Source organism: Cyanistes caeruleus, chromosome 32, assembly GCF_971803275.1.
Source record: "Cyanistes caeruleus chromosome 32, bCyaCae1.hap1.1, whole genome shotgun sequence".
Lineage (NCBI taxonomy): Eukaryota > Metazoa > Chordata > Aves > Passeriformes > Paridae > Cyanistes > Cyanistes caeruleus.
The window spans coordinates 1,661,096-1,682,038 of NC_141733.1; the positions used below are offsets into that span (position 1 = coordinate 1,661,096).

The following is a 20,943-nucleotide window of genomic DNA, read 5'->3' on the forward strand; positions in this document are numbered from 1 at the left end:
TCTGGGTGGTCTCGGGAATTCCTCTGTTCTGGTTCAGCCCCGGCAGCTCCCGGGGGTCCCCTCGCTCCCGCTGGGGTGGCCGCGGGCCGGCAGCCGCGTCCTGCGGTGGGAGCAGGGGGTGAGCCGAGGTGGGTTCCCCACCCGGGGCGGGGGGCACACACACATAACGCCCGCCACGAGGGTCCCCGGCAGCCCTTATACAGCACCCCAGGCCCCTCCTCAGAGGCCCCCCGAGACCGGACCCCCATTGAACCCCTCGGGCAAGCCCGGGCACCCCCAGTGTCCTTCCCGCAGGGATGGGCGCCCCTAAACATCCCCCGCCCCGGCGGGACAGCCCTCCAAGGGACGCTTTGTGTGCCCCAGCCGGGATTTTCTGCCTGTGCCTCCCTTCTCCGGGGCGCCCCATGCTCCAGAACCGCCCATGTCGCCCCCGGAACCCCCGGTCCCCCCCCGGGGCCCCGGACCCACCTCCGCCGCTACCGGAGCAGGAAGGCGGGATGGCCACGCCCCCTCCTCCGCCCTCTGCGGTGATTGGCGGAGCTGCGGGCAGATGCCACGCCCCCTTCCCAGCTCTGCTTGGTGATTGGTGTATGCTAACGCCGAGGCCACGCCCCCGCGGGCAGCGGCGAGCCGCGGGATGGTTCATTTCCCCAAGTTGACGTCACACGGGGGGGCGGTACATTGTGGGCGGGGCTAATTGAGAGGGCGTGGTCGTGGGGCGGGGTCAGCGGGGGCCGGGGGAGGGAACGGCGGCGGCCCGGGATGGGCGGGGGGGACCGGGACAGAGCCGGAGGGACCGGGACGGACCGTGGGGACAAGGGCTGGCCGTAAGGACAGGGAGAGAGCCACTGGGCCAGGGGGATAAAGCCAGGGAGACAGCGACAGGTCGTGGGGACAGAGCCAGGGGGTGGGGACAGCCGTGGGGACAGGGACAACAGAGCTATGGGGACAGGGGCAGAGCTATGGGGACAGGGGCAGAGCTGTGGGGACAGGGGCAGAGCTGTGGGGACAGGGCTACAGGGTCAGGGAGATAGGGAGAAGCTGCAGGGATGGGGACAGGGCCAGCCCCACGGGGAGGGTGACCCAGAGCCATGGGGACAGGGACAAGGCAGTGTGGCCACTGGGATGGACTGGCTGTGGGGCCAGGGCTGGGGCTTTAGGGACAGGGACACGCCATGGGGACAGGCCCAGCCCAGCTGCCACCACGTGGCTCGGGCCACCACGTGGCCAAGGTCCGAGTGCCCCAGGACGGGGTGACCCCGCATCGATCCGTCCCCAGCCGCCCCAAACAGGGACCCGGCGCCGGCTACCACACGTGGCCTTTATTCAGACGATGACCACGGGCCCGCTGTGGGCGGTGGGCACCGGGGAGGGCTCCCCGGCCGAGGTGAAGTACCCGACGAGCGCCCGCACGCCGGCCTTGAGCCCCGGCTGCAGCCCCAGCTGCACCCCCATGGCCACCGGGCCCCCCAGGCCCCCGGTGAGCGCGGCCAGCCCGGCGTAGCCCAGGTCCTCGGCGGCCTCCAGCGCCCGCGTGGACGCCGTGGCCTCGCAGCCCTGGAAGGCGAAGTAGACGCTGGTGCCCAGGTTGTAGAAGATGCTGACTCCCGGCACCCAGTCCAGCACCCGGTGCGCTTCCCGCTCCCCCGCCGGGCTGCAGGCATCCTCATCCTCCCTCCGGCGCCGCACGGCACCGCGGCACGGCCGGAGCCCCGGCATCGCCCGGCCGCCCTCTCCGGGCGCGGGGGTGCGGAGCAGGGCGGGATCCGCGCAGGCGGAGCCCCCCGGCCGTGCCAGGCGGAGGAGCAGCAGGGCCAGCGGGCGGGGGGCCGGAGCGCCCGGGAGCCGCGCCAGCCCCCGCAGCAGCGCCGCGGCCCTGGGGGCGCCCAGCTCCCGCAGCAGCTCCAGCGCTTCGGCCTCGGCCTGCGGGGCACAGCCGGCCCCGCGCAGCGCCAGGACCATGGCAGCACGGGCCAGCCCGCGGGGCAGCGGCGGCAGCCCGGAGAAGCCGGGCAGGGCCTCGGGGAGAAGGGTCCGGCACGGCACCCGCAGTGCCGGCGGTGGGGTGGGCTCTGCCAGCCCCAGCAGCTCGGCCAGCAGCGCCCGGTCACCGGCAGCCGGCACAGGGGGGACGACGGACGCAGCCATGGCACGGCCGAGGATGAGGAGCGGGAGGAAGAGCAGAACCCGGGGCATGGTGGCGGCTCTGGGAGGGTCTGTGGAGGTGGGAGAAGAAGGGCAGAGCCCCGTCAGACCCCCGTGGCTGCAGCCCCCCGTGACCCCCCTGGGCCCCGGCTCACCCACTCGCTGCTGGCACCCGCCCTGTCCGGCCACTGCGGCCGCAGCCGGCCCCGTGACTCCTTTATAGCCCTCGTTATCAGGGAATTGCGACATGTCCGGCACAGGGACGGGGACCGGACACTCCCTGAGGCCAGGGCAGCTCGAGCCCCCAGCCTCCCTGCAGACCCCACACACCCAAGAAGGCCAAAAGTCACCTTTATTTATTTAGGCCCTGTCCAGACGTAAAAAGTTTTAGGAAAAAAAACCCCCAAGAGCTGAAGAAAAAGAGGGAATTTGGGGTAAAACGGAGATGGTGACACCAGGGGAAGGTGGGGGAAGGCGAAGAAACTGGTTGCTTGTGCAGCCTTTAAAAGCAGCATCAAAACCTGCAGAAGAAAATCTGCAGAAACCCCAGAAAACCTGTAGAAACACCAGAAAACCTGCAGAAAACCTGCAGAAATCCAATAAAATCTGCAAAAAGCCCAGGAAACAGCACAGGGCCTGGGCACAGGCGTGGTATGGGGAGCCACTCAGTCGTCCTCCTCTTCCTCATCCAGGCAGCGGATGCGCTTCCGCCTCCCCTGGGGCTGTGGACCTTCATCCTCCTCATCCTCCTCGGAGCAGGGAGCCGCAGGGGCCGGTTCGGTGCCTGGGGATGGAGGGAGAGGGCTGAGCCCCCCAGGGATGTGGCAGAGGGGACAGGGACAGGACAACCCTGGCTCAGCCATGCCCCTGGTGACACCCAGGAGTGAACAGAGGGGCTGAACCCACCTGAGCTCCCACCGTCCTCATCCTCATCCTCGCTGGTGAGCTCCCGGCGCCTCTTGGTGCGTGGCTGCACTGGGCTGGGGACGGGGACGGGCTCCTCGCTGCAGGGGTTGGCACAGCTCAGCTCCACAGGGGGAGAACCCAGGGGGCTGCATCCCCTCCCCCAAACCAGGGATAAGACCCCCCCCAAACCAGGGAGAGAGGACCCCCCAAACCAGGGAGAGAGGACCCCCCAAACCAGGGAGAGAGGAACCCCCAAACCAGGGAGAGAGGAACCCCCAAACCAGGGAGAGAGGACCCCCCCCAAACCAGGGAGAAGACCCCCCCCAAACCAGGGAGAGAGGAACCCCCAAACCAGGGAGAGAGGACCCCCAAACCAGGGAGAGAGGACCCCCCCCAAACCAGGGAGAGAGGAACCCCCAAACCAGGGAGAGAGGACCCCCCAAACCAGGGAGAGAAGACCCCCCCCAAACCAGGGAGAGAAGACCCCCCCCAAACCAGGGAGAGAGGACCCCCCCAAACCAGGGAGAGAGGACCCCCCCAAACCAGGGAGAGAGGATCCCCCAAACCAGGGAGAAGACCCCCCAAACCAGGGAGAGAGGACCCCCCAAACCAGGGAGAAGACCCCCCAAACCAGGGAGAGAGGACCCCCCAAACCAGGGAGAAGACCCCCCAAACCAGGGAGAGAGGATCCCCCAAACCAGGGAGAGAGGAACCCCCCAAACCAGGGAGAAAGGAACCCCCAATCCAGGGAGAGAGGACCCCCAAGCTGAGAAGGGGACCCCGGTCTCACCTCTCCGAGTCCGATCCCAGCCCTGCCGGCTCTCCTGAGGGGCACAAAGAGGGGGGCTCAGAGCCAGCCCCACACCTGGGGGTCCCACACCCCCAGCCCCACCCCTCACCTGGAGCCGGGTCCTGGGGGCACTTGGGTGGCTCTGGCAGGTCCTGGGGGGCTCCTGAGGGGCCACGGTGGGCGATGGAGGCGGCCGCACGCCGGAGCTGCTGCGGGGTGAGGGCGGCCGGGATGCGCCAGAAGGATTCCTGGGCAGAGAGGGGGGGACATTGCAGGGCTGTGCTGGGAGCAAGGGGACGGGGACAGGGATGGGGACAGGGATGGGGACAGGGACCTCACCTGCTCGCTGGCAGGGGGCCGCAGCCCCAGCTGCCGCAGGAGGCTCCGGAAGCGCCGGTCCTCCATGGCATCCTCGTTCTCCTCCGTCAGCGGCACCAGCGGCACCGGGTGGGACACACCTGGACCGGGAGCGCTGTCAGAGGGACCCCGACCCCACAGCCCCCCCCCCATGACCCCCACCCCACTCACCGTCCTCCTCGCGGTCCCCCGCCACCCTCCGCAGACAGTTCTCCAGCCACCGCAGGGGCCCGGCCAGCCCTGGGGACAGCAGAAGGTGACACAGGGTCCGGCCCCGCAGCCCAGCCCAGCTGGGGGGGTCGGAGCCCCTCGCCCACCTTCCTGCTGCAGGCGCTGCGCCAGGTCCTGCCCAGCCCCTTCCTCGGGCACCCAGTGCTCCTCCATAGGGTCTCCCTCTGCTTCATCCTCATCCTCCTCTTCCTCCTCCTCCTCGCTGTCATCCTCTCCTGAGCTGTCTTGAGCTGGCATGGCCGGGACACCTGTGGCAGCCTGTGGGAACCAGCAGTGTTTGGGTGCCCAGGATGGGGACAGGCCGTGTTTGGGTGCCCCCAGGGTGGGACAGCACCCCCAGGACCCTCCCCAGGACCCTCCAGCCCCCCGTACCTGCCCGGGGCCGTGGCTCTTCCTCCGGCGTTTCTTGTACAGCTCCTTGCGTTCGGCCACCAGCCCCAGCCCCAGCAGCTTCTCCACCACCCGAGCCCGCGAGCGCCGCGCCGTCAGGTGCTTCATGATGTTCCCCAGGACATCTGTGGGGAGGGGGGGTCAGGGTGGGGGGCTACAGGCGGCTTTTAGGGTTCTGCCCCCCGTGTCCAGCTCACCGTCCGAGCCCTGGAACTCCTCGAAGAGCCGCGTCAGCTCCTCCTCCTGCTCCTGCGTCCACAGCACGATGTGGGTGCCCTTCCTGGGGGGTGGGAAACAGCCGTGGGTCCCTGTCCTGTCCCCGGGGGTCCCTGCTCTGTCCCCGGGGGTCCCAGCCCCACCTCTCCCGTGGGAAGTCCTTGGCACTGCTGGCCAGCCCCATCCGCACCAGCTGCTTCACCACCTGCCTCCGCGTCCGCCCGGCCGTCGGGAGATGGGCCAGGATGGCAGCGATGATGTCCCCACCTGTGGGACAGGGAGGCTGCAGGGACAGAGCCCCTGCCACCCCCCGGGGGTCCCACTGAGACCCCAGAGACCCCCCCAGTACCTTCCACCTCCTTGTACTTCCAGTACAGCTCCCGCAGCTCCTGCTCCTCCTGGGGCGTCCAGGGGGGAACCCGGCTCCGGGTAGGGCTGGGGAGGGGCAAAAGGGAGGTGAGGGGAGGGGAGAGGGGGTGGCAGCCCCCTCCCCAGGCCCACTCACCCTTCTCCCTCCTGCAGGGAGCTGTAGCCCTTGGTCATCTCACAGACGACAGTCGGGCTCTTCCAGAAGAGCAGCTCCACAAAAGCCTTTTTGTTGGTGGCTGCCAGCGCAAAGAACTTGCCCAGGATGAACTTGGCCAAGGCCACCAACTCCTGGGGACAGCAGGAGGTAGAGAGGGGTTGGGGGACACCAGGGACAGAGAGAGGGGTTGGGGGACACCAGGGACAGAGAGTGGGGGTGACAGAAATTCGGAATACAGAGCAGGGCTGGGGGACACCAGGGATGAACAGAGGGGCTGGGGGATGTGGGCACAGAGAGTAGGGGTGGGGGACATGAGACACTGAGCAGGGCTGGAGGATAGCAGGGATGGAGAGTGGGGCTGGGGGCTGCAGGGACAGAGTGGGGCTGGGGGCTGCAGGGGACAGAGCAGGGCTGGGGGCTGCAAAGACAGAGCTGGGGTGGGAAATGTTTGGGACAGAACGAGGTTGCGAGATGCTGGGGACTGACTGGGGATGGGGGCTGCAGGGAACTGACTGGGGCTGGGAGATGCAGGGACAGAGCAGGGCTGGAAAATGTTTGGGACAGAAGGAGGTTGGGAGATGTTGGGGACAGAGCAGGGGTGGGAAATGTTGGGGACTGACTGGGGCTGGGGGCTGCAGGGACAGAGCAGGGCTGGGGGCTGCAGGGACAGAGCGGGGCTGGGGGCTGCAGGGACAGAGCAGGGCTGGGGGCAGCAGGGACAGAGCGGGGCTGGGGGCTGCAGGGACAGAGCGGGGCTGGGGGCTGCAGGGACAGAGCGGGGCTGGGGGCTGCAGGGAACTGACTGGGGCTGGGGGCTGCAGGGACAGAGCGGGGCTGGGGGCTGCAGGGACAGAGCCCTCCCGGGGGGGCTCAGGGTCTGACCTGGTGCGCGGCGGCCGCGGGGTCGCTGAGCAGGCGGTGGAAGAGGGCGAAGAGGGAGAGCTGGAAGAGCAGGGGCTCCATGCGCAGGTCGCGGGCCAGGCGGTGCAGCAGGCGCGCGGCGCAGTGGTTGGTGCGGGGGCTGTTCCGTGCGTACCCTCGGAGCAGCAGCACCAGCGCCCGCACCACGGGGGCACAGGCGAACCTGCCCCACGGCCCCGTCAGCGCGGCCGCCCCGCAGCGGGACCCCCCCGGCCCTCCCCAGACCCTGCTCACCGCTTCAGGTAGTCGAGGAAGTTGAATTCCTTCTCCGACACCTGCATGATCTGCTCCTCCTCTTCTTCCTCCTCTTCCTCCTCTTCCTCCGGCTCCTCGGGCTCGGCGGGCGCGTGCCCTGCGGTGGGATGAGCTGAGGGTCTGCAGGTTTTTTTTGCCCGAAGTTTTGCCGCTTCCCGGTGTCACAGACGGGGACTCACCGGGCAGGGGAGCGACGAGGATCTCCCGCAGCAGCCGGGTCTCCTCGGGCGGCCCCGCGTCCGCGGCTCCGAACACGTCCCCTTCGGGCCAAACCTCCCTGGGGACAGCGGGGACAGGCTGGCACCGCGTCCCCATGCCCCGCTGGGCACGGGACGGGCGTCGCGGTGCCGGTACCTGGCTGAGCGGAGCAGCTGCAGCGCCTGGGGCACGCGGGAATCCCGCAGGCACTCCTGGATGCGCAGCAGAGCCTCCGCGCGCTGCTCCTCCACCGGCGTCTCCGAGGCGGCGTCGAAGGGCACCACGTCCTCGGGGAGGGACACCTCGCCCTGGGGCAGAGCAGGCTCAGCCCCTGCCCCGCCAACACCCCCAGAGCCCCCCGTGGGGCAGGACCCTTCCCTGGTACCTGCAGGCAGGCCTGGAGCCGCGGGGCCAATCCTTCCCACAGCTGCTCCAGCTCGGCGGCGCTCGGCGGGGCGGGGGCCGTGGGAGCGCGAGGCTTCTTCTTCCTCCGCACGCGTTTGTTCTGGGGGGGCGAGGACGGGGTCAGGAGGGGCTGCCTGACCCCCAGGGACCCCCGAAGAGGGGCAGCCGCATCCCACCTGCACCACCAGGTTGGCACGGCCGCGGCAGAAGCGCTCCAGCATGCGGAGGAAGAGGTGGGCCGTCTCCACCAGGTCCCGCAGGAAGCTGCGCGGCTGCTTGGTCTCGTCGAACTTGCGGAAGAGCGTGAGGAAGAGCTCCCGGTACTCCATCAGGTAGAAGATGTTGCCTGGGGAGGAAGGTGGCAGTGGGAAGGGGCGGGTCAGGGACACCCCGGGGACGGGCAGAGGGACAGAGGGACTCACTCTTGATGATGTGGCTGCTGTCCCGCACCGCCTGCTCCGGGGACCGGTCCATCTCCTGCACCGTCCGCAGCAGCTCCTGGTACGCCTTCAGGGCCAAGTGCATCCTGGGGATGGCAGTGGGGGCGGTCAGAGGTGCCCATGGGGGTCACAGGTGCCATGGGGAACCCAGGTACTTTGGGGGTCCCAGGCATTGTTGGGGTCCCAGGCACTCCAAAAGTCCCAAAAGGGGGTCCCAGGTGCCCAGGGGCTCCTGGGTTCCCAGGGTGTTCCAGGCACCAGGGAGGTCCCAGGTGACTGGGGGGTGGTCCCAGGCACCACAGGGTGTCCCAAGTGTCCAGGGGATCCCAAGTAGTTGAGGGTCCTAGATACCAAGGGGTGTCCCAGGTGCCCTGGGGTCTCGCAGGTGTCCAAGGGGGTATCCCAGCTACTGTGGGGGTCCCAGAAGGTCCCAGACACCACAGGCAGTCTCAGATACCCAAGTTGAATCCCAGGTCCTGGGAGCCCCAGACACCAAGGGGTGTCCCAGCTGCCCTAGAGGGTCCCAGGTGCTCACCTGCGGGCCCAGGTTGTTGCCTCCTTCTTGTCCATCAGTGCCATCTCATAATAGGTGGTGAGGTTCTGCTCGATGAAGTGGAAGGCTCGGACCCCCACGGTCTCGGACACCAGCTCGGGGCGGAAGCCGTGGAGCCGGTTGAAGGCCATGAAGAAGGCAGTGGCCCACAGGTAATAGGTCTCATCGTGCTGTTGAGCCTTCTCCCGCACCAGCTGGTCCTGGGGGCGACCACAAGGTCTCAGTGGGGGTCCCACAGCCTGGAGAGGGGATCCCAGCCCTCCCAGCCCCTCACCTTGACCAGCAGCATCAGGCGGTTGTAGCAGTCCTGCAGGAAGTCCTGGCAGAAGCGGCGCAGGAAGAGCCGGACGTTGCGGGCGGAGCGGCGGGAGGGCTCGGGCTCGGGGGCGGCCTGGCGGCGCCGGGGCACCCGCTGCGGCTCCTTGCCCAGGTCGTGGGTGTAGCTCTTCAGCTGCAGGGGATGGAGTGCCCGGATTTATCCCTGTGGCATTGTCCTGGTGCCCTTCAGACATGTCCCAGCCCACTGTCCCCAGCCATGTCCCACCCCAGTGCCCCCAGCCATGTCCCAGCCCAGTGCCCCCAGCCATGTCCCATCCCAGTGCCCCCTGCCATGTCCCACCCCAGCATCCCCAGCCATGTCCCATCCCAGTGTCCCCAGCTGCCTCCCTGGCTCTGTGCCACCCACCATGTCCCTGTCCACATCCCTGTTCCTGTAACCCCACCGCATTCCTTGTCTCTGTGCTCCACACCCCATCTCCAGTCCTGTGTCCCACTGATGTTCCTGCCCTGTGTCCCTCACTCACATTCCCATCCCAACGACCGCTGTCACATCCCTGACCCTGCACCCCGCACTGTGTCCTTGTCCCTGTGCCCACTGCCACCTCCCTGGTTGTGACCCTCACCACATCCCCACACCTGTGCCCCCCACCCCCCTGCACATCCCAGTGCCACATCCTTGACCCCGTGCCCCACGCCACACTCCTGCACCTCCCACCACGTCCTTGCCCTCCATCCCGCGCCACACCCCCAGCACCACGTGCCACATCCCTGTCCCCGTGTCCCCTGCCCCGTCCCCAGCCCTGTGCCCTCGCCACCGCCCCGCTCTCACATTGTGCAGCCCTTTGTGGAACACCACATCCCGGTCCCCGATGGACTTGAGGCCCTGCAGGACGTAGGAGCCACCGAAGCGGGAGTGCCTGGGCAGGGGACAGGGGCTGAGTGATGCTGTCCCCACCATGGGGGTCTCATCCCTGCCATGGGGGTGCCCCCCCTCCTCACCTGGACGGGCGCTGCAGTGCCCGGGCTTTCTTCTCCGCCAGCTCCCGCTGCCGCAGGGCCTCCAGCTCCCGCGTGTCCTCCCCGTGCTCGGCACCTGCCGTCCCCTGTCCCAGCGCCGCCAGCTCCTCCGGGCTCTGCCAGCAGCTCCGTCAGCACCGTGGGGGCTCCGGGGGGGTCCCTACCCTGCCGCCCCTGCCCCAGCTCACCTGGTCACGGAACATGAGGGAGATGATCTCCAGGACGTGCAGGCCCCATTGCTGCTCCACCTGGGCGCTGGCCAGGAATTTGAGCAGGTCGTCCATGCCGCTGATGTGCAGCGCCCACAGCACCCGGTCGTGCACGCTGGCGTCGCCGTCCACGCCCTGCTGGGGATGGTGGTGGGGTGTCGGGGTCCCCGTGGAGCCTCTGTGACCCCAGAGCTGTCAGGGAGCCAGGGAAGGGCCCTGTCCCGGTACCTGCTCCTCCGTGGGGTCCGGGGGCACGTGCAGCACGTTGCGCACCAGCAGCAGGATCCTCTCGATCAGCAGCGTGTCCTCCTCCTGCCGCTGCTCCCAGTCCTGGGGGGACACAGCTGTCAGGACCCCCCACAGCCCCCTGGGGGTCCTGGGCAAGGAAGGACCCCGCAAGCCCCTGAGGGACCCCCAGCAGAAACAAACTCCACAGCCCACCAAGGACCCCTGGCAAAGACAGACCCTGCAGCCTCCTGGGGATCCCTGACAAAGACAGACCCCACAGCCCCCAGGGACCCCTGACAGGGACAGACCCCACGGCCCCCAAGGACCGCTGACAAGGACAGACCCCACAGCCCCTGAGAGACCCCTGACAAGGACAGACCCCACAGCCCCTGAGAGACCCCTGACAAGGACAGACCCCACGGCCCCCAAGGACCGCTGACAAGGACAGACCCCACAGCCCCCAGGGACCCCTGACAAGGACAGACCCCACAGCCCCCAGGGACCCCTGACAAGGACAGACCCCACAGCCCCCAGGGACCTGTAGCAGGGATGGGCCCTGGAGCCCCTCGGGGATTCCAAGCAAGGAAAGACCCTGCAGCCCCCACAGGAACCCCCACCCGGGACAGACCCTGCAGCCCCCACAGGAACCCCCACCCAGGACAGACCCTGCAGCCCCCACAGGAACCCCCACCCGGGACAGACCCTGCAGCCCCCACAGGAACCCCCACCCGGGACAGACCCTGCAGCCCCCTGGGGACCCCCAGCAGGGACAGACCCTGCAGCCCCCACAGGAACCCCCACCCGGGACAGACCCTGCAGCCCCCACAGGAACCCCCACCCGGGACAGACCCTGCAGCCCCCTGGGGACCCCCAGCAGGGACAGACCCTGCAGCCCCCACAGGAACCCCCACCTGGGACAGACCCTGCAGCCCCCTGGGGACCCCCAGCAGGGACACCACCCGCAGCCCTCTGAGCACAGGGCACTCACCAGCTGCAGGAGGCTGTAGAGCTTCTCACTGAGCACCACAAACACCTTCTCGCTGGCGAAAGCCTGCAGAGACCCCACGTGAGCAGGGGAACGTGGGCAGAGCCCCCTGCCCATGGCACGTCCCCGGGCAGACTCACCTCCTTGTAGGCCTGCAGGTAGGACAGCACCTGGAGAAAGTGGTGCCGGGAGGTGGCATCTGCTGGCACCTTCCCAAAGCACAGCAGGGCCGGCTGTGTCAGGTTCACCATCAACCTGTGAGGAGGTGGAGGGGGGTGAAGGACCCCTGCCCAGCAAGGAGCCCCCACAGGGCCACCCCTGGCCATGAACCCGCCCCCCGATACCTGATGACGGCGTCGAAGAGCACTTTGTCCTGGGGGTACTGCACCATGATGGGCAGGAGATCGTTCTGCAGGATTTGGGCTGCCCCCAGCTGCTGCCGCACGTCCCGGGTCTCGTCCTCATGGCGCAGGTACCGGATCAGGTCCTTGACGCTCTCTGGGGACACGGGGCCGTCATTCCCCGCCGTCCCCGGCCCCACCACCCCCCTCCCGGTGCCCACCTACCCAGGCAGTCGGGCTCCCGGTGATACACATCGCCCTCCAGGTAGCCCAGGGCGCTGCAGGTAGCCAGGAGCTCGCAGTTCATCATGTACCAGTCCATGCAGCGCGGGGCTGCGCACGGGACCAGCACCGGGGGCCACCTGCGGGCCACTGTCAGCCCCGGCTGCCCCCCGAGGTTCTCCCACCCGTTCTGGGCTCCCCCGGTACAGCCCCACCTGCCGGTCCCGGTACATCCTCCAGTTCCAGTTTCCCCAACACCGGCGAACATCCCATGCCTGGTTCCCCTCGGTACCGGGCCCCACGGGAACCTCCATCCCCCGGTATCACCTCGATTCCAGCGCACCTCCCGCTCCCGGTCCTCCCCAGCACCGGCGCACCCCAGAGCCCCGCCGGTACCATACCAGCCCCCGGTTTCGGTTCCCCCCAGTCACGGAGCGCACCTCGATCCCGGTCGGTCCCGCTGCCTTCCCGATCCCGGAGCGTTCCCCACCCCCCACTACCCGATCTCAGCACCCCCCCGATCCCGGATCCCTGCCCCGAATCCCACCCTGATCCCGGAGCACTCCCCGGTTTCCCGGATCCCGGAACATCCTCCAAAGCCCGCAGCACCCGGAGGTCCCGGTTTCCCCGATCCCGTATCAACCCCCCCGTTCCGGTCCCGAATCACCCCCTGGTTTCGGTAACCCCGGATCACCCCCAGTCCCCGCCGGTCCCGGGACACTCCCCACCCCCGACCCCCCCCTTCCCCCCGATCCCGGACCCCCGGACCCCCGTCCCGCTCACCGCCGCCCCGTCCCGGCCGCGCTCCCGGTCCCGGCGCGGGGGCGGCGTTACACAACCGCCCCAGTTCCCGCGGGCCGAGACCCCGCCCCCCCGCACCCTTCAAGCGGCAACTCCCACCGAGCTGCCCGGTAGTCCCGCAGGTACCCCTCCCCTCCCTCCACACACCCCCCTGCCGTCGGGCGGCTCGGTGCGCCCCGAATCCCCCTGATCCCCCTGCCCTCGCCCCCCGCCCCGCGGCGCTGACGGGTGGAAGACTGGAGGGGGCCATTGCGAGGAAGGGACGCGGTGGAGGCGTTGCCCTTTTAAGAACGATGCCGGCTGGGCGGGGCCTAGGCCGGGCGCGGGAACGGGCGGCACCTCCCGCCACACGCGCGTGGCCGCCGGGGGGGCTCCGGTGTCCCCCCCCCCTCCACCTCGGTCCCTCCCGCTTCCCGGCGCCGGGCACGGCCGCGAGCGGTTACCAAAATAAAAGAGCAGGTTTAATTCACCGAACACAGAAGTCCCGCCGCGGCGGGGCGGGGCGGCCCCGGCCCGGTACGGGCGGCCCCGGGCAGCCCGGTGGCCGGTTCCCGGCAGCGGGGCCCCGCCGCCGCCCGCCGCGCCGCGCCGCACACACACGCACCACACGCACCGCGGCGGCCCCGTCACAGCAAAGCAGCGGCGGGCGCGGGGCCGCGCCCCGGGACGGGCCCCGTTACAGCCCCTGCGTCTTCAGCTCCAGCGGCTCTGCCGGCGGCTCGGGCGGCGGCTCGGCGGCGGCGGCGGCGGCGGCGGTGACGGCGGTGGGGGCGGGCGGCTCTCCCTTGAGGGCGGCCAGGCGCTCGGCCAGGCTGCGCGGCCGCGGGCACAGCGCGAACTCGTACAGCACCGCGCCCAGCGCCGCGCCCAGCAGCGGGCCCGCCCAGTACACCTGCGGGGGGGCGGCGTGGGCACCGGCACCGGGGGACCCCCGGCCCCCCGCCCCACGGGGCACGGCACCCTCCCCGCTCCCGGTGAGCGGCGTCGCGTGTGCCCCTCCCTGGGATATCGGGGGGGGCAGGATCCGTCTCCCGGTGAGTGGGGGGCGGCCGCTTCTTTCCGCCCGGGACACCGGGGGGTACTCAGCGCCCCGGGGTGCTGCTGTCACCGTGGTGACACCGGACGCAGCGGCTGGGGCAGGACAGGGACAAGCGGGGAGGGACTGGGGGGGCCCGGGGCGGGTTTGGGGGTCCCCGTCCCCCCCCACTTACCCAGTGGTTGGCGAAGTTGCGGGTGATGACGGCAGGGGCGAAGGAGCGAGCGGGGTTCATGCTGGCGCCCGTGTAGTGGATCTATTCGGGGGGATGGGGCGGTGGGGGGCTGCACAGCTGCCCCCCAGCTCCATCCCAGCCCCCGGGGTCCCGGCACCGGGGTCCCCGCGGCCGCCCTTACCCCGAAGAGGTGGCCGAGGGCGAGGGAGAAGCCGACGGGCACGGCGGCCATGGCCGGGCGCCCGTCGTGACGGTCGTCGAAGCTGGCGAAGACGCAGAGGACGAACTGGGCGGTCAGGAGCAGCTCCACCACCGTGCCCTGGCCCGGGCCCACGCCGGGGTGCAGCTGCGCGGGGAGAGGGCTCAGCATCCCCCCATTCCCCCCCTCGTTATCCTTCCACACCCCAAAACCCCACTGTACCACAAAACCCTTCTCATCCCCGAACTCCTCCCTGATGCCCAGCCCCCATTACTGTCCCACATCAATCCGAACCCCAAAACATCTTCCGGACCCCCCCCATCAGACCCCTCAAACCCCTCGGAACCCCCATTAGAGCCCCACGGTACCGCAGATCCCAAAACACCCCCTGGACGCCCCCAATCCTTCCAAACCCTCATTACAGTCCCAAAGTACCTCAGACCCCAAACCCTCATTACAGCCCCCACCCCACGGTCCCCCAGCCCTGCAGACACCCCCAGCCCCCCGATCCCCCCCGAGCCCCTGCTCACCGCGCTGAGGCCGAGGGTGCCGCGGACGGGGCCCGGGGTCACCCCATAGAGCACCCCGGCGCCGGCCAGCATGCCCAGCACCTGGGCCAGCAGGTAGCCCAGGGCACGGGGCAGGGAGAGCTGCGAGGCCATCAGGAAGGCCAGCGTGATGGCCGGGTTGACGTGGCCCCCGCTGACATGGCCCAGCGCCTGCACCAGGGTGGTCTGGGCCAGCCCGAAGGCCAGGGCGGCCCCCACGACGCTGGGGGGGCCCGGGGCCCAGCGCAGGGAGGCCCCCAGCCCCAGCAGGGCATAGAGGAGGCTGCCCAGGAACTCGGCCAGGACGGCCCTCCAGAAGGCGGACGAGCGCAGCTCCCGCATGGCCTGGCCCCGCTGCCCTCCACGGCCCCGCTCCCCTCCCCGGGGGCCGCCCGTGCCCACCTTTATAAGGCCCCCCCGGGCCGGCCCCGGGGGTGGGACCCCACCTCCGCCACCCCCCGTTAACCGCTTCGCTGCCCCAGACACGGGACAGGGGACACGCGGCCAGGAACGCCCCCCGAGCCCCCCGAGCAGCCCCGCACCCCCGATAGTGGGGACCCCCCCCCCCAAGAGCTGCGCCGCCCTCACCCCTGGGGTTGCCTGGGGAGGGGGGCGCTGTGACCCATTGGTGCCCTCAGGGGGGTTTGGGGGACCCCCTCGCTCGGGGTCAGCACTGACACACCTCCCACCCCCCCTAAATGTTTTGGGGACGCTTCGGGGCAAGCCCCGCTGGGAGCCGCCCCCACCCCTCGGGAGGGGTCCTGGGTGGGCCCCCCGGGCCAGCCCCGCTGGGGGCCGCGGGGTGTCCCCCCCGCCCCGGTGCTGTTGTCTGCGGGAGGGTTTATTCAGCCCGGCTTAGCGGGCGCTGAGTCCCCGGCCGGGGGGATTAGGGCTCGGCCCGGCCATTGGCGCCCGCCGGAATCTGCCGGGGCTGCAGAGGCCACCACAAAGGGCTTTGCTGCGCTCAGCTCCCCGGCACGGGACGGGCTGACGGGGGGTCCCGGCCCCCGCCCTCGCCGGGGGCCCGCGGGGAGGGGGCACCCGCCCGCCCGCAGCCCCGGTGCCGCCGCACACCGAGGGCGCAGGGCGGTGGTCGAGACACCCTCCCCCCCGTCCCCTCACAGCATCACTCCGCACCCACCTGAGACCCCAACACACCTTTAATCCCCCCAAGGGGGAGAGGACAGTAAAAGGGGAGGGGGCACGGAGCCCCCCATCCTGCGGGTGCCCCACGGAAGGTTCTGGCGGCGGCGAGGATCCGGTGTCAGGGTGTGGAGGATCGGGGGGCTGGGGAGGAGTGTGGGGGGGCTCAGGCAGTGCCCTGCTCCTGCTGCTGGACCGGGGGGCCGTGGGCCACTGAGGAGGGGGACAGGCTGGGGGTCTCCACCAGAGCCACGTCCCGGCAGGCGAGGCAGGCACCCAGCTTCTCCCGGGAGGCTCCGGGCGCCAGGATGAACTCGTAGGAGAGCCCGGCCAGCACCGCGCCCAGCACCGGCCCCAGCCAGTACACCTGGAGGGGCACAGAGTGCCGGGGTGTCCCAGGGATGGGGGGGACAGGGGACCCCGCCCCAGTGATGGGGACTGAGTGGAGGAACCTGCCCCAGGGATGAGGAGCTGTGGGGAGGGGGCGTCACACGTTGGGGGCAGGGGGATTGGGGAAGGGGGCCCATCGCAAGGATGGGGATGAGGTGGGGTCTGTCCCAAAGGTGGCAGTGGGGGAGACAACCGTCCTGCGATGGTGGCACCATGAGGGCCCCAAGCTGGGGACACAGCTGAGTCCCCGGGGGACCTGAAGGGAAGACCAGGAATCGCTGTCCTGGGGTGAGGATGGGACCCCAGCGGTCACACCCTGCAGCCGCGGGACCCTCCCTTACTTGGGGACTCTGGGGGTGTCCGGGGGTGCCCCCAACTCACCCAGTGGTCATCCCAGACGCCGGTGACGATGGCCGGCCCCAGGGAGCGCGCAGGGTTCATGCTGCCCCCCGAGAATGGCCCCTGTGGGAGATGGGGGTCAGGGGCTGGTGGGGTGGGGACCCCCTGGGCGGGTGGGACATGGGGGGTCCTTACTGCGGCCAGGGCACCGGCGGCCACGGCGCTGCCCAGGGCCAGCCCGGCCTGCGGGGCCGCGTGCTCAGCAGCGGCGAAGGCGGCCAGGCCCAGCTGGAAGGTGGCGAAGGTCTCCCAGGCCAGCGCTGTCCCCGCTGTCCCCACCGCGCTCACCTGCGGGAGGGACACCTGTCCAGTGTCACAGGATGAGGACAGGGATGGGAACAGGGACAGGGACACTCACCCTGGTGACGAGGCCGGTGTCGTCCGGCAGCGCTGCACGGGCAGCGGCAGAGGCCAGCGTGGCCCCCGCGCACTGAGCCAGGACCCCCGCGGCCCCACGCAGGGCGCTCAGCTTGCGGGTGCACAGCAGGGCCAGCGTCAGCGCGGGGTTGGCCTGGGGCCCCCCGAGGGTGCAGACGAGCCCCCCGGCCACCAACCCTCCGGCCAGCGCCGGTGCCAGTGGCCCCGGGGCTGCCGAAGCCCCCAGGATCATCCCCACGAAGATGAGGGTCGCCGCCAGCTCCGCCAGCACCCCCCGCCAGAAGCGGCCGCTGCGCAGCTCCTGGGGGGACAGCGGGGCCGGGGGTCACCCCACAGGCACTGCCAGGAGGGGGTGGCACAGGGAGGGGATGACATGGGGGACTTGGGGATGGGGTATTTTGTGGGGAGGTGCCCAAAGATTGGGGTGCCATGGTGACAGGATGCCCCAGTGATGGGGTACTTTCGTGAGGGGATCCCCTCAGCACCTGGGTACCTCCGTGTGGGGGGGTCCCTTGGTGATGGGGTACCCCAGCAACAGAATGCCCCAGTTTTTGGGTACCCACAGGGATGGGGTGCCTCAGAGATGGGGTACCTTGGGGATGTCACCCCTCAGCACCCGGGTACCGCAGTGGGGGGTACTGGGGCAATGGGGTGCCATGGAAACGGGATGCCCCAGGTACCACGGGGATGGGGTACCTCAGAGACGGGGTACCTTGGGGATGGGACCCCTCAGTGCCTGGGCACTGTGGTGACAGGATGTCCTGGCAATGGGGTCACAGGGATAAAGGTGGGGTCAGCAGCTATGGCAGGGCCAGGGGCCACAGTGAGAGGCACACAGAGACCCCTGTGCAGGGGGCTACAGGCTGGGCACTGAAGTGACAGGCTTGGGGAGTTCCCATGATTTAGGGGCTGCTCCCCCACCCCCCTGGCAGGGAGGGACTCGGGGGGTTTTGGCTCTGGGGGGGGGACAGGGGTCGGGGCCGCTCGCAGGGTCTTACCTCCCCGATGGCCATGGTGCAGCTGTGGGAGGGGGGAGTGCAGAGCACACCAGGCTGGGGGCACCTCCTGCCCCCTGGCACTGCCACTCCTGTCCCTGTCACCCTCCCGTTCTCCTGTCACCCCCTGGCACTGCCACCCCCTTGGCACTGGGCACCTCTGAGGTGCTGAGGGTGGGGAAGGACTTTGGGAGGGAGCTGTGGGGGTCCTTGGCTTGGAGCATCCCTTGGGTGCCATGGCAACCCCCGAGACACTTTGGGGTGTTGCCAGGACAACCAAAGATGAAAGGCCAGGATGAAAGGCTGGGGGGGATGAGGGGGGGTCACACACCTGGGATGAGCGCGGGGACAGGGCTGTCCCTGGGGGGGTCAAACACCTGGGATGAGCAGAGGGACAGGACCCCGGGAGGGGCTGAGGGGGTCACAGGGGACAGGGTGACACTGACACACCTGGGATGAGCAGAGGGACAGGACCCCGGGAGGGGCTGAGGGGGTCACAGGGGACAGGGTGACACTGACACACCTGGGATGAGCAGAGGGACAGGACCCCGGGAGGGGCTGAGGTGGTCACACGGTGACACTGACACACCTGAGATAGGGACAGGGTCCCAGGAGGGGCTGAGTGGGTCACACACCTGAGACAAGAGTGGGGACAGGGTCCCTGGTGGGGCAACAGGAGGGGTGACACATGTGGAGCGTGACAGGGACAGCGCTGTCCCTGGAAGGGGGACCAAGATGGGTCACACACCTGGGACAAGAATCAGGGTCCAGGCTATCACTGTTGTGTCGGGTCCTGGAGGTGGCAGCAGCAAAGGGGGTCTCAAACACGTGACAAGAGTGGGGACAGGGTCCTTGAGAGGGTCACACACCCAGGACGAGCTGGGGAATGGGACTGTCCCCAGGGGGTGACACACCTGACACAATTCAGGGACGGGGGGGTGACACACCTGACACAATTCAGGGACAGGGGGGGTGACACACCTGACACAATTCAGGGACAGGGGGTGACACACCTGACACAATTCAGGGACGGGGGGGTGACACACCTGACACAATTCAGGGACAGGGGGTGACACACCTGACACAATTCAGGGACAGGGGTATCCCGGGGGTGACACACCTGACACAATTCAGGGACAGGGGGTGACACACCTGACACAATTCAGGGACGGGGGGGTGACACACCTGACACAATTCAGGGACAGGGGGTGACACACCTGACACAATTCAGGGACAGGGCTGTCCCCGGGGGGTGACACACCTGACACAATTCAGGGACAGGGCTGTCCCCGGGGGGGTGACACACCTGACACAATTCAGGGACGGGGGGGGTGACACACCTGACACAATTCAGGGACAGGGGTATCCCAGGGGGTGACACACCTGACACAATTCAGGGACAGGGGTATCCCAGGGTGATCACACACCCGGGACGAGCTCGGGGCTGACCCCACCGTGCGGGGGTGGCGGGAGGGGTCTGGGGGGGCCAGCCCCGGTGCCCCCCCGGGCCGAGGCTCTGCCGGCTCAGCAGCGGCCCCGCACGTGGGGTGAGTCAGCGGGCGAAGCCCTGGCTCAGCACGGGGGGGCCCGGCGCTGCTGAGCCCGGCAAAGCCAGAACAATCCGCGGCCACAAAGAGCTGGGACAGCGCCGGGACACGCGGGGGGACACCGGGGGGACAGCACTGGGGGGGGGGCTCTAGGGGGAATACGGGGGGGACAATGGGGGACACGCGGGGGGACAATGGGGAGGGGGAACACTCGAGATGGACAGTGGGGAACAGCCCGGGGGAGACACTGGGGTGACAAGTGTTGGGGGGGACACTGCGGGACATGTGGCCAGTCATGGGGGGGGCACAGGGAGGGGGCATTCAGGGGGACACCGAGCAGGACAAGGGGACCTGCAGAGAAGGGGAGAACTGGAGGGGCTCCCCCAAACCCTGTCCTGGCCCCCCCGGCTGAGCTGGTGCCAGGGTGGGCTCAGCTGGGCTGGGACCCCCCCCCCGTTCTGCCCCTGACAGAATATTCCTGGGATTGTCACCCCACAGACCCTCTGGGGACCCCCAGAACCTACAAACCCCTCGGGTCACCCCAAGACCCTAAGACACCCTCATCTTGTACTGTAGACCCCCCAGGTGCCCTATAACCCCCCAATCCTGCCCTTTAGACCCCCCAGGTGCCCTATAACCCCCCAATCCTGCCCTTTAGACCCCCCAGGTGCCCTATAACCCCCCAATCCTGCCCTTTTGACCCCCCAGGTGTCCCATCCTGCCCCACAGCCCCCCCCAGCACTCCCAGTTTGTTCCACACATCTCAGGTGCCCCCAAGATGCCCCACAGAGCTCCCCCAGGTGTCCCATGACACCCCCAATCCTGCCCATAGACCCTCAGGAGCCCCCAGCTGCCCCTTTCTGCCTCACAGACCCCCCCCAAGGTGCCCCAGCACCCCCAGTCCTGCCCTGTAACCCCCCAAGATGCCACAACCTGCCCCAAAGACCCCCCTCAGGGTCCCCCAATCCTGCCCTACAGACACTCAGGTGTCCCCAGGATGCCTCAGAGACCTCCCAGGCACCTCCAGAATCTCCTCATCCTACTCTACAGAACTCCAGCACCCCTCAATCCTGCCCTGCAGGTCCCCAGACCCCGCTAGAAACCCCCAATCCTGTCCCGCAGACCCCTCAGGTACCCCCCAAATTCCCCCTTTCCCGACTCCAATATGGCGGCCCCCAGCCCCGCCTCAGCAGGGGCGGGGCCTGCTCCAGTCACGTGACGGAGGAAAGGCGCCAATATGGCGACGGGCGGGGTGTGGTGTCTCACCACGTGACCAGCGCCTCCAAAATGGCCGCGCCCACGGTGCGGGCGGGGAGGCGGGGCCGAGGGGGTAATGGCGGCGGTGGGCGGGGCTTCACTTAAAGGGGCCGCTCCGGTGTTGGGGGGGGGGTGTCCATGACACCCCCCGGAGCGGAGGGGGGGCTCGATGGGTGCAGCCCCTCCGGGGATTCGTGAGAGCGACGCCCCGGTTGACGCCGGTGCGGCTGAGGATGGGTGCGGGATCTCCCCCCGCCGTGTTCCCCCGGTGTCCCCCCGGTGTCCCGGGTGGTCTGGGAGGGGGGGGGGGGTGTCTCACCGGGGGACTCATTTGTGGGGGAGGGGGCAATATCCAGAGACCCCCCAGGGGGGTTCGTCGGTATCGTGGCGCTACCGGGGGTGACACCGAGGGGCAGCACCGGGGGGGTGACACGGGGAAACACCGGGGGGGGTCACCGGGG

At 69.4% G+C, this 20,943-nt stretch overlaps 4 protein-coding genes across 13 annotated transcripts; all 4 read right to left on the reverse strand.

Annotated features, from left to right (window-relative positions):
• Window positions 1-1,308: 1,308 nt before the first annotated feature.
• APOF (apolipoprotein F) lies at window positions 1,309-2,331 on the reverse strand. Of its 2 annotated transcripts, none has more exons than XM_086870355.1 (2): window positions 2,301-2,331; window positions 1,309-2,216 (listed from the first exon to the last, which is right to left on the reverse strand). In XM_086870355.1, exon 2 carries the CDS (start codon window positions 2,194-2,196, stop codon window positions 1,327-1,329), a length of 870 nt encoding a protein of 289 aa, XP_086726481.1. In that variant the 5' UTR covers window positions 2,197-2,216; window positions 2,301-2,331; the 3' UTR covers window positions 1,309-1,326. The 2 variants fall into 2 exon arrangements, with proteins under 2 accessions (XP_086726481.1, XP_086726482.1); XM_086870356.1 differs by having other exon boundaries at window positions 2,305-2,323.
• A 148-nt stretch (window positions 2,332-2,479) lies between these two features.
• TIMELESS (timeless circadian regulator) lies at window positions 2,480-12,454 on the reverse strand. Of its 8 annotated transcripts, none has more exons than XM_086870203.1 (30): window positions 12,383-12,454; window positions 11,618-11,754; window positions 11,396-11,549; window positions 11,192-11,306; window positions 11,055-11,117; window positions 10,067-10,168; window positions 9,818-9,976; window positions 9,612-9,745; window positions 9,442-9,529; window positions 8,608-8,784; window positions 8,316-8,533; window positions 7,763-7,866; window positions 7,517-7,686; window positions 7,321-7,440; window positions 7,092-7,243; window positions 6,917-7,014; window positions 6,717-6,834; window positions 6,444-6,645; window positions 5,541-5,692; window positions 5,385-5,470; window positions 5,179-5,302; window positions 5,017-5,099; window positions 4,802-4,944; window positions 4,516-4,687; window positions 4,370-4,438; window positions 4,181-4,299; window positions 3,951-4,089; window positions 3,842-3,872; window positions 3,052-3,149; window positions 2,480-2,929 (listed from the first exon to the last, which is right to left on the reverse strand). In XM_086870203.1, the coding sequence occupies exons 2-30, from the start codon at window positions 11,712-11,714 to the stop codon at window positions 2,811-2,813; spliced, it is 3,606 nt and encodes a 1,201-aa protein (XP_086726329.1). In that variant the 5' UTR covers window positions 11,715-11,754; window positions 12,383-12,454; the 3' UTR covers window positions 2,480-2,810. The 8 variants fall into 8 exon arrangements, with proteins under 8 accessions (XP_086726329.1, XP_086726330.1, XP_086726328.1 ...); XM_086870204.1 differs by having other exon boundaries at window positions 3,842-3,875; window positions 9,818-9,973; window positions 12,383-12,423; XM_086870202.1 differs by having other exon boundaries at window positions 3,842-4,089; window positions 9,818-9,973; window positions 12,398-12,417.
• Window positions 12,455-12,857: 403 nt separating this feature from the next.
• Window positions 12,858-14,813, reverse strand: MIP (major intrinsic protein of lens fiber). The gene is made up of 4 exons (XM_086870360.1): window positions 14,356-14,813; window positions 13,808-13,972; window positions 13,627-13,707; window positions 12,858-13,307 (listed from the first exon to the last, which is right to left on the reverse strand). The coding sequence occupies exons 1-4, from the start codon at window positions 14,713-14,715 to the stop codon at window positions 13,092-13,094; spliced, it is 822 nt and encodes a 273-aa protein (XP_086726486.1). The 5' UTR covers window positions 14,716-14,813; the 3' UTR covers window positions 12,858-13,091.
• A 367-nt stretch (window positions 14,814-15,180) lies between these two features.
• Window positions 15,181-20,509, reverse strand: LOC147647916 (aquaporin-2-like). 2 transcript variants are annotated; one of them, XM_086870362.1, is made up of 6 exons: window positions 18,427-20,509; window positions 17,682-17,981; window positions 16,664-16,984; window positions 16,441-16,593; window positions 16,288-16,368; window positions 15,181-15,883 (listed from the first exon to the last, which is right to left on the reverse strand). In XM_086870362.1, exons 2-6 carry the CDS (start codon window positions 17,694-17,696, stop codon window positions 15,683-15,685), a joined length of 771 nt encoding a protein of 256 aa, XP_086726488.1. In that variant the 5' UTR covers window positions 17,697-17,981; window positions 18,427-20,509; the 3' UTR covers window positions 15,181-15,682. The 2 variants fall into 2 exon arrangements, with proteins under 2 accessions (XP_086726488.1, XP_086726487.1); XM_086870361.1 differs by having other exon boundaries at window positions 17,682-20,509.
• Window positions 20,510-20,943: the final 434 nt, after the last annotated feature.

Coding starts and splice junctions, on each gene's coding strand:
- MIP (XM_086870360.1), bottom strand. CDS start 14,715: ATGCGGGAGCTGCGCTCGTCCGCCTTCTGGAGGGCCGTCCTGGCCGAG. Junction 13,973..14,355: donor GCACCCTCGGCCTCAGCGCG/GTGAGCAGGGGC, acceptor CTCCCCGCGCAG/CTGCACCCCGGCGTGGGCCC. Junction 13,708..13,807: donor CCCTCGGCCACCTCTTCGGG/GTAAGGGCGGCC, acceptor CCCCCCGAATAG/ATCCACTACACGGGCGCCAG.
- APOF (XM_086870355.1), bottom strand. CDS start 2,196: ATGCCCCGGGTTCTGCTCTTCCTCCCGCTCCTCATCCTCGGCCGTGCC.
- TIMELESS (XM_086870197.1), bottom strand. CDS start 11,882: ATGTTCGCCGGTGTTGGGGAAACTGGAACTGGAGGATGTACCGGGACC. Junction 7,015..7,091: donor CAGCTGCTCCGCTCAGCCAG/GTACCGGCACCG, acceptor CGCTGTCCCCAG/GGAGGTTTGGCCCGAAGGGG. Junction 6,646..6,716: donor TTCCTCGACTACCTGAAGCG/GTGAGCAGGGTC, acceptor GCCGTGGGGCAG/GTTCGCCTGTGCCCCCGTGG.
- LOC147647916 (XM_086870362.1), bottom strand. Junction 16,594..16,663: donor ACACCGGCCTCGTCACCAGG/GTGAGTGTCCCT, acceptor TCCCTCCCGCAG/GTGAGCGCGGTGGGGACAGC. Junction 16,369..16,440: donor CCGCCGGTGCCCTGGCCGCA/GTAAGGACCCCC, acceptor CATCTCCCACAG/GGGCCATTCTCGGGGGGCAG.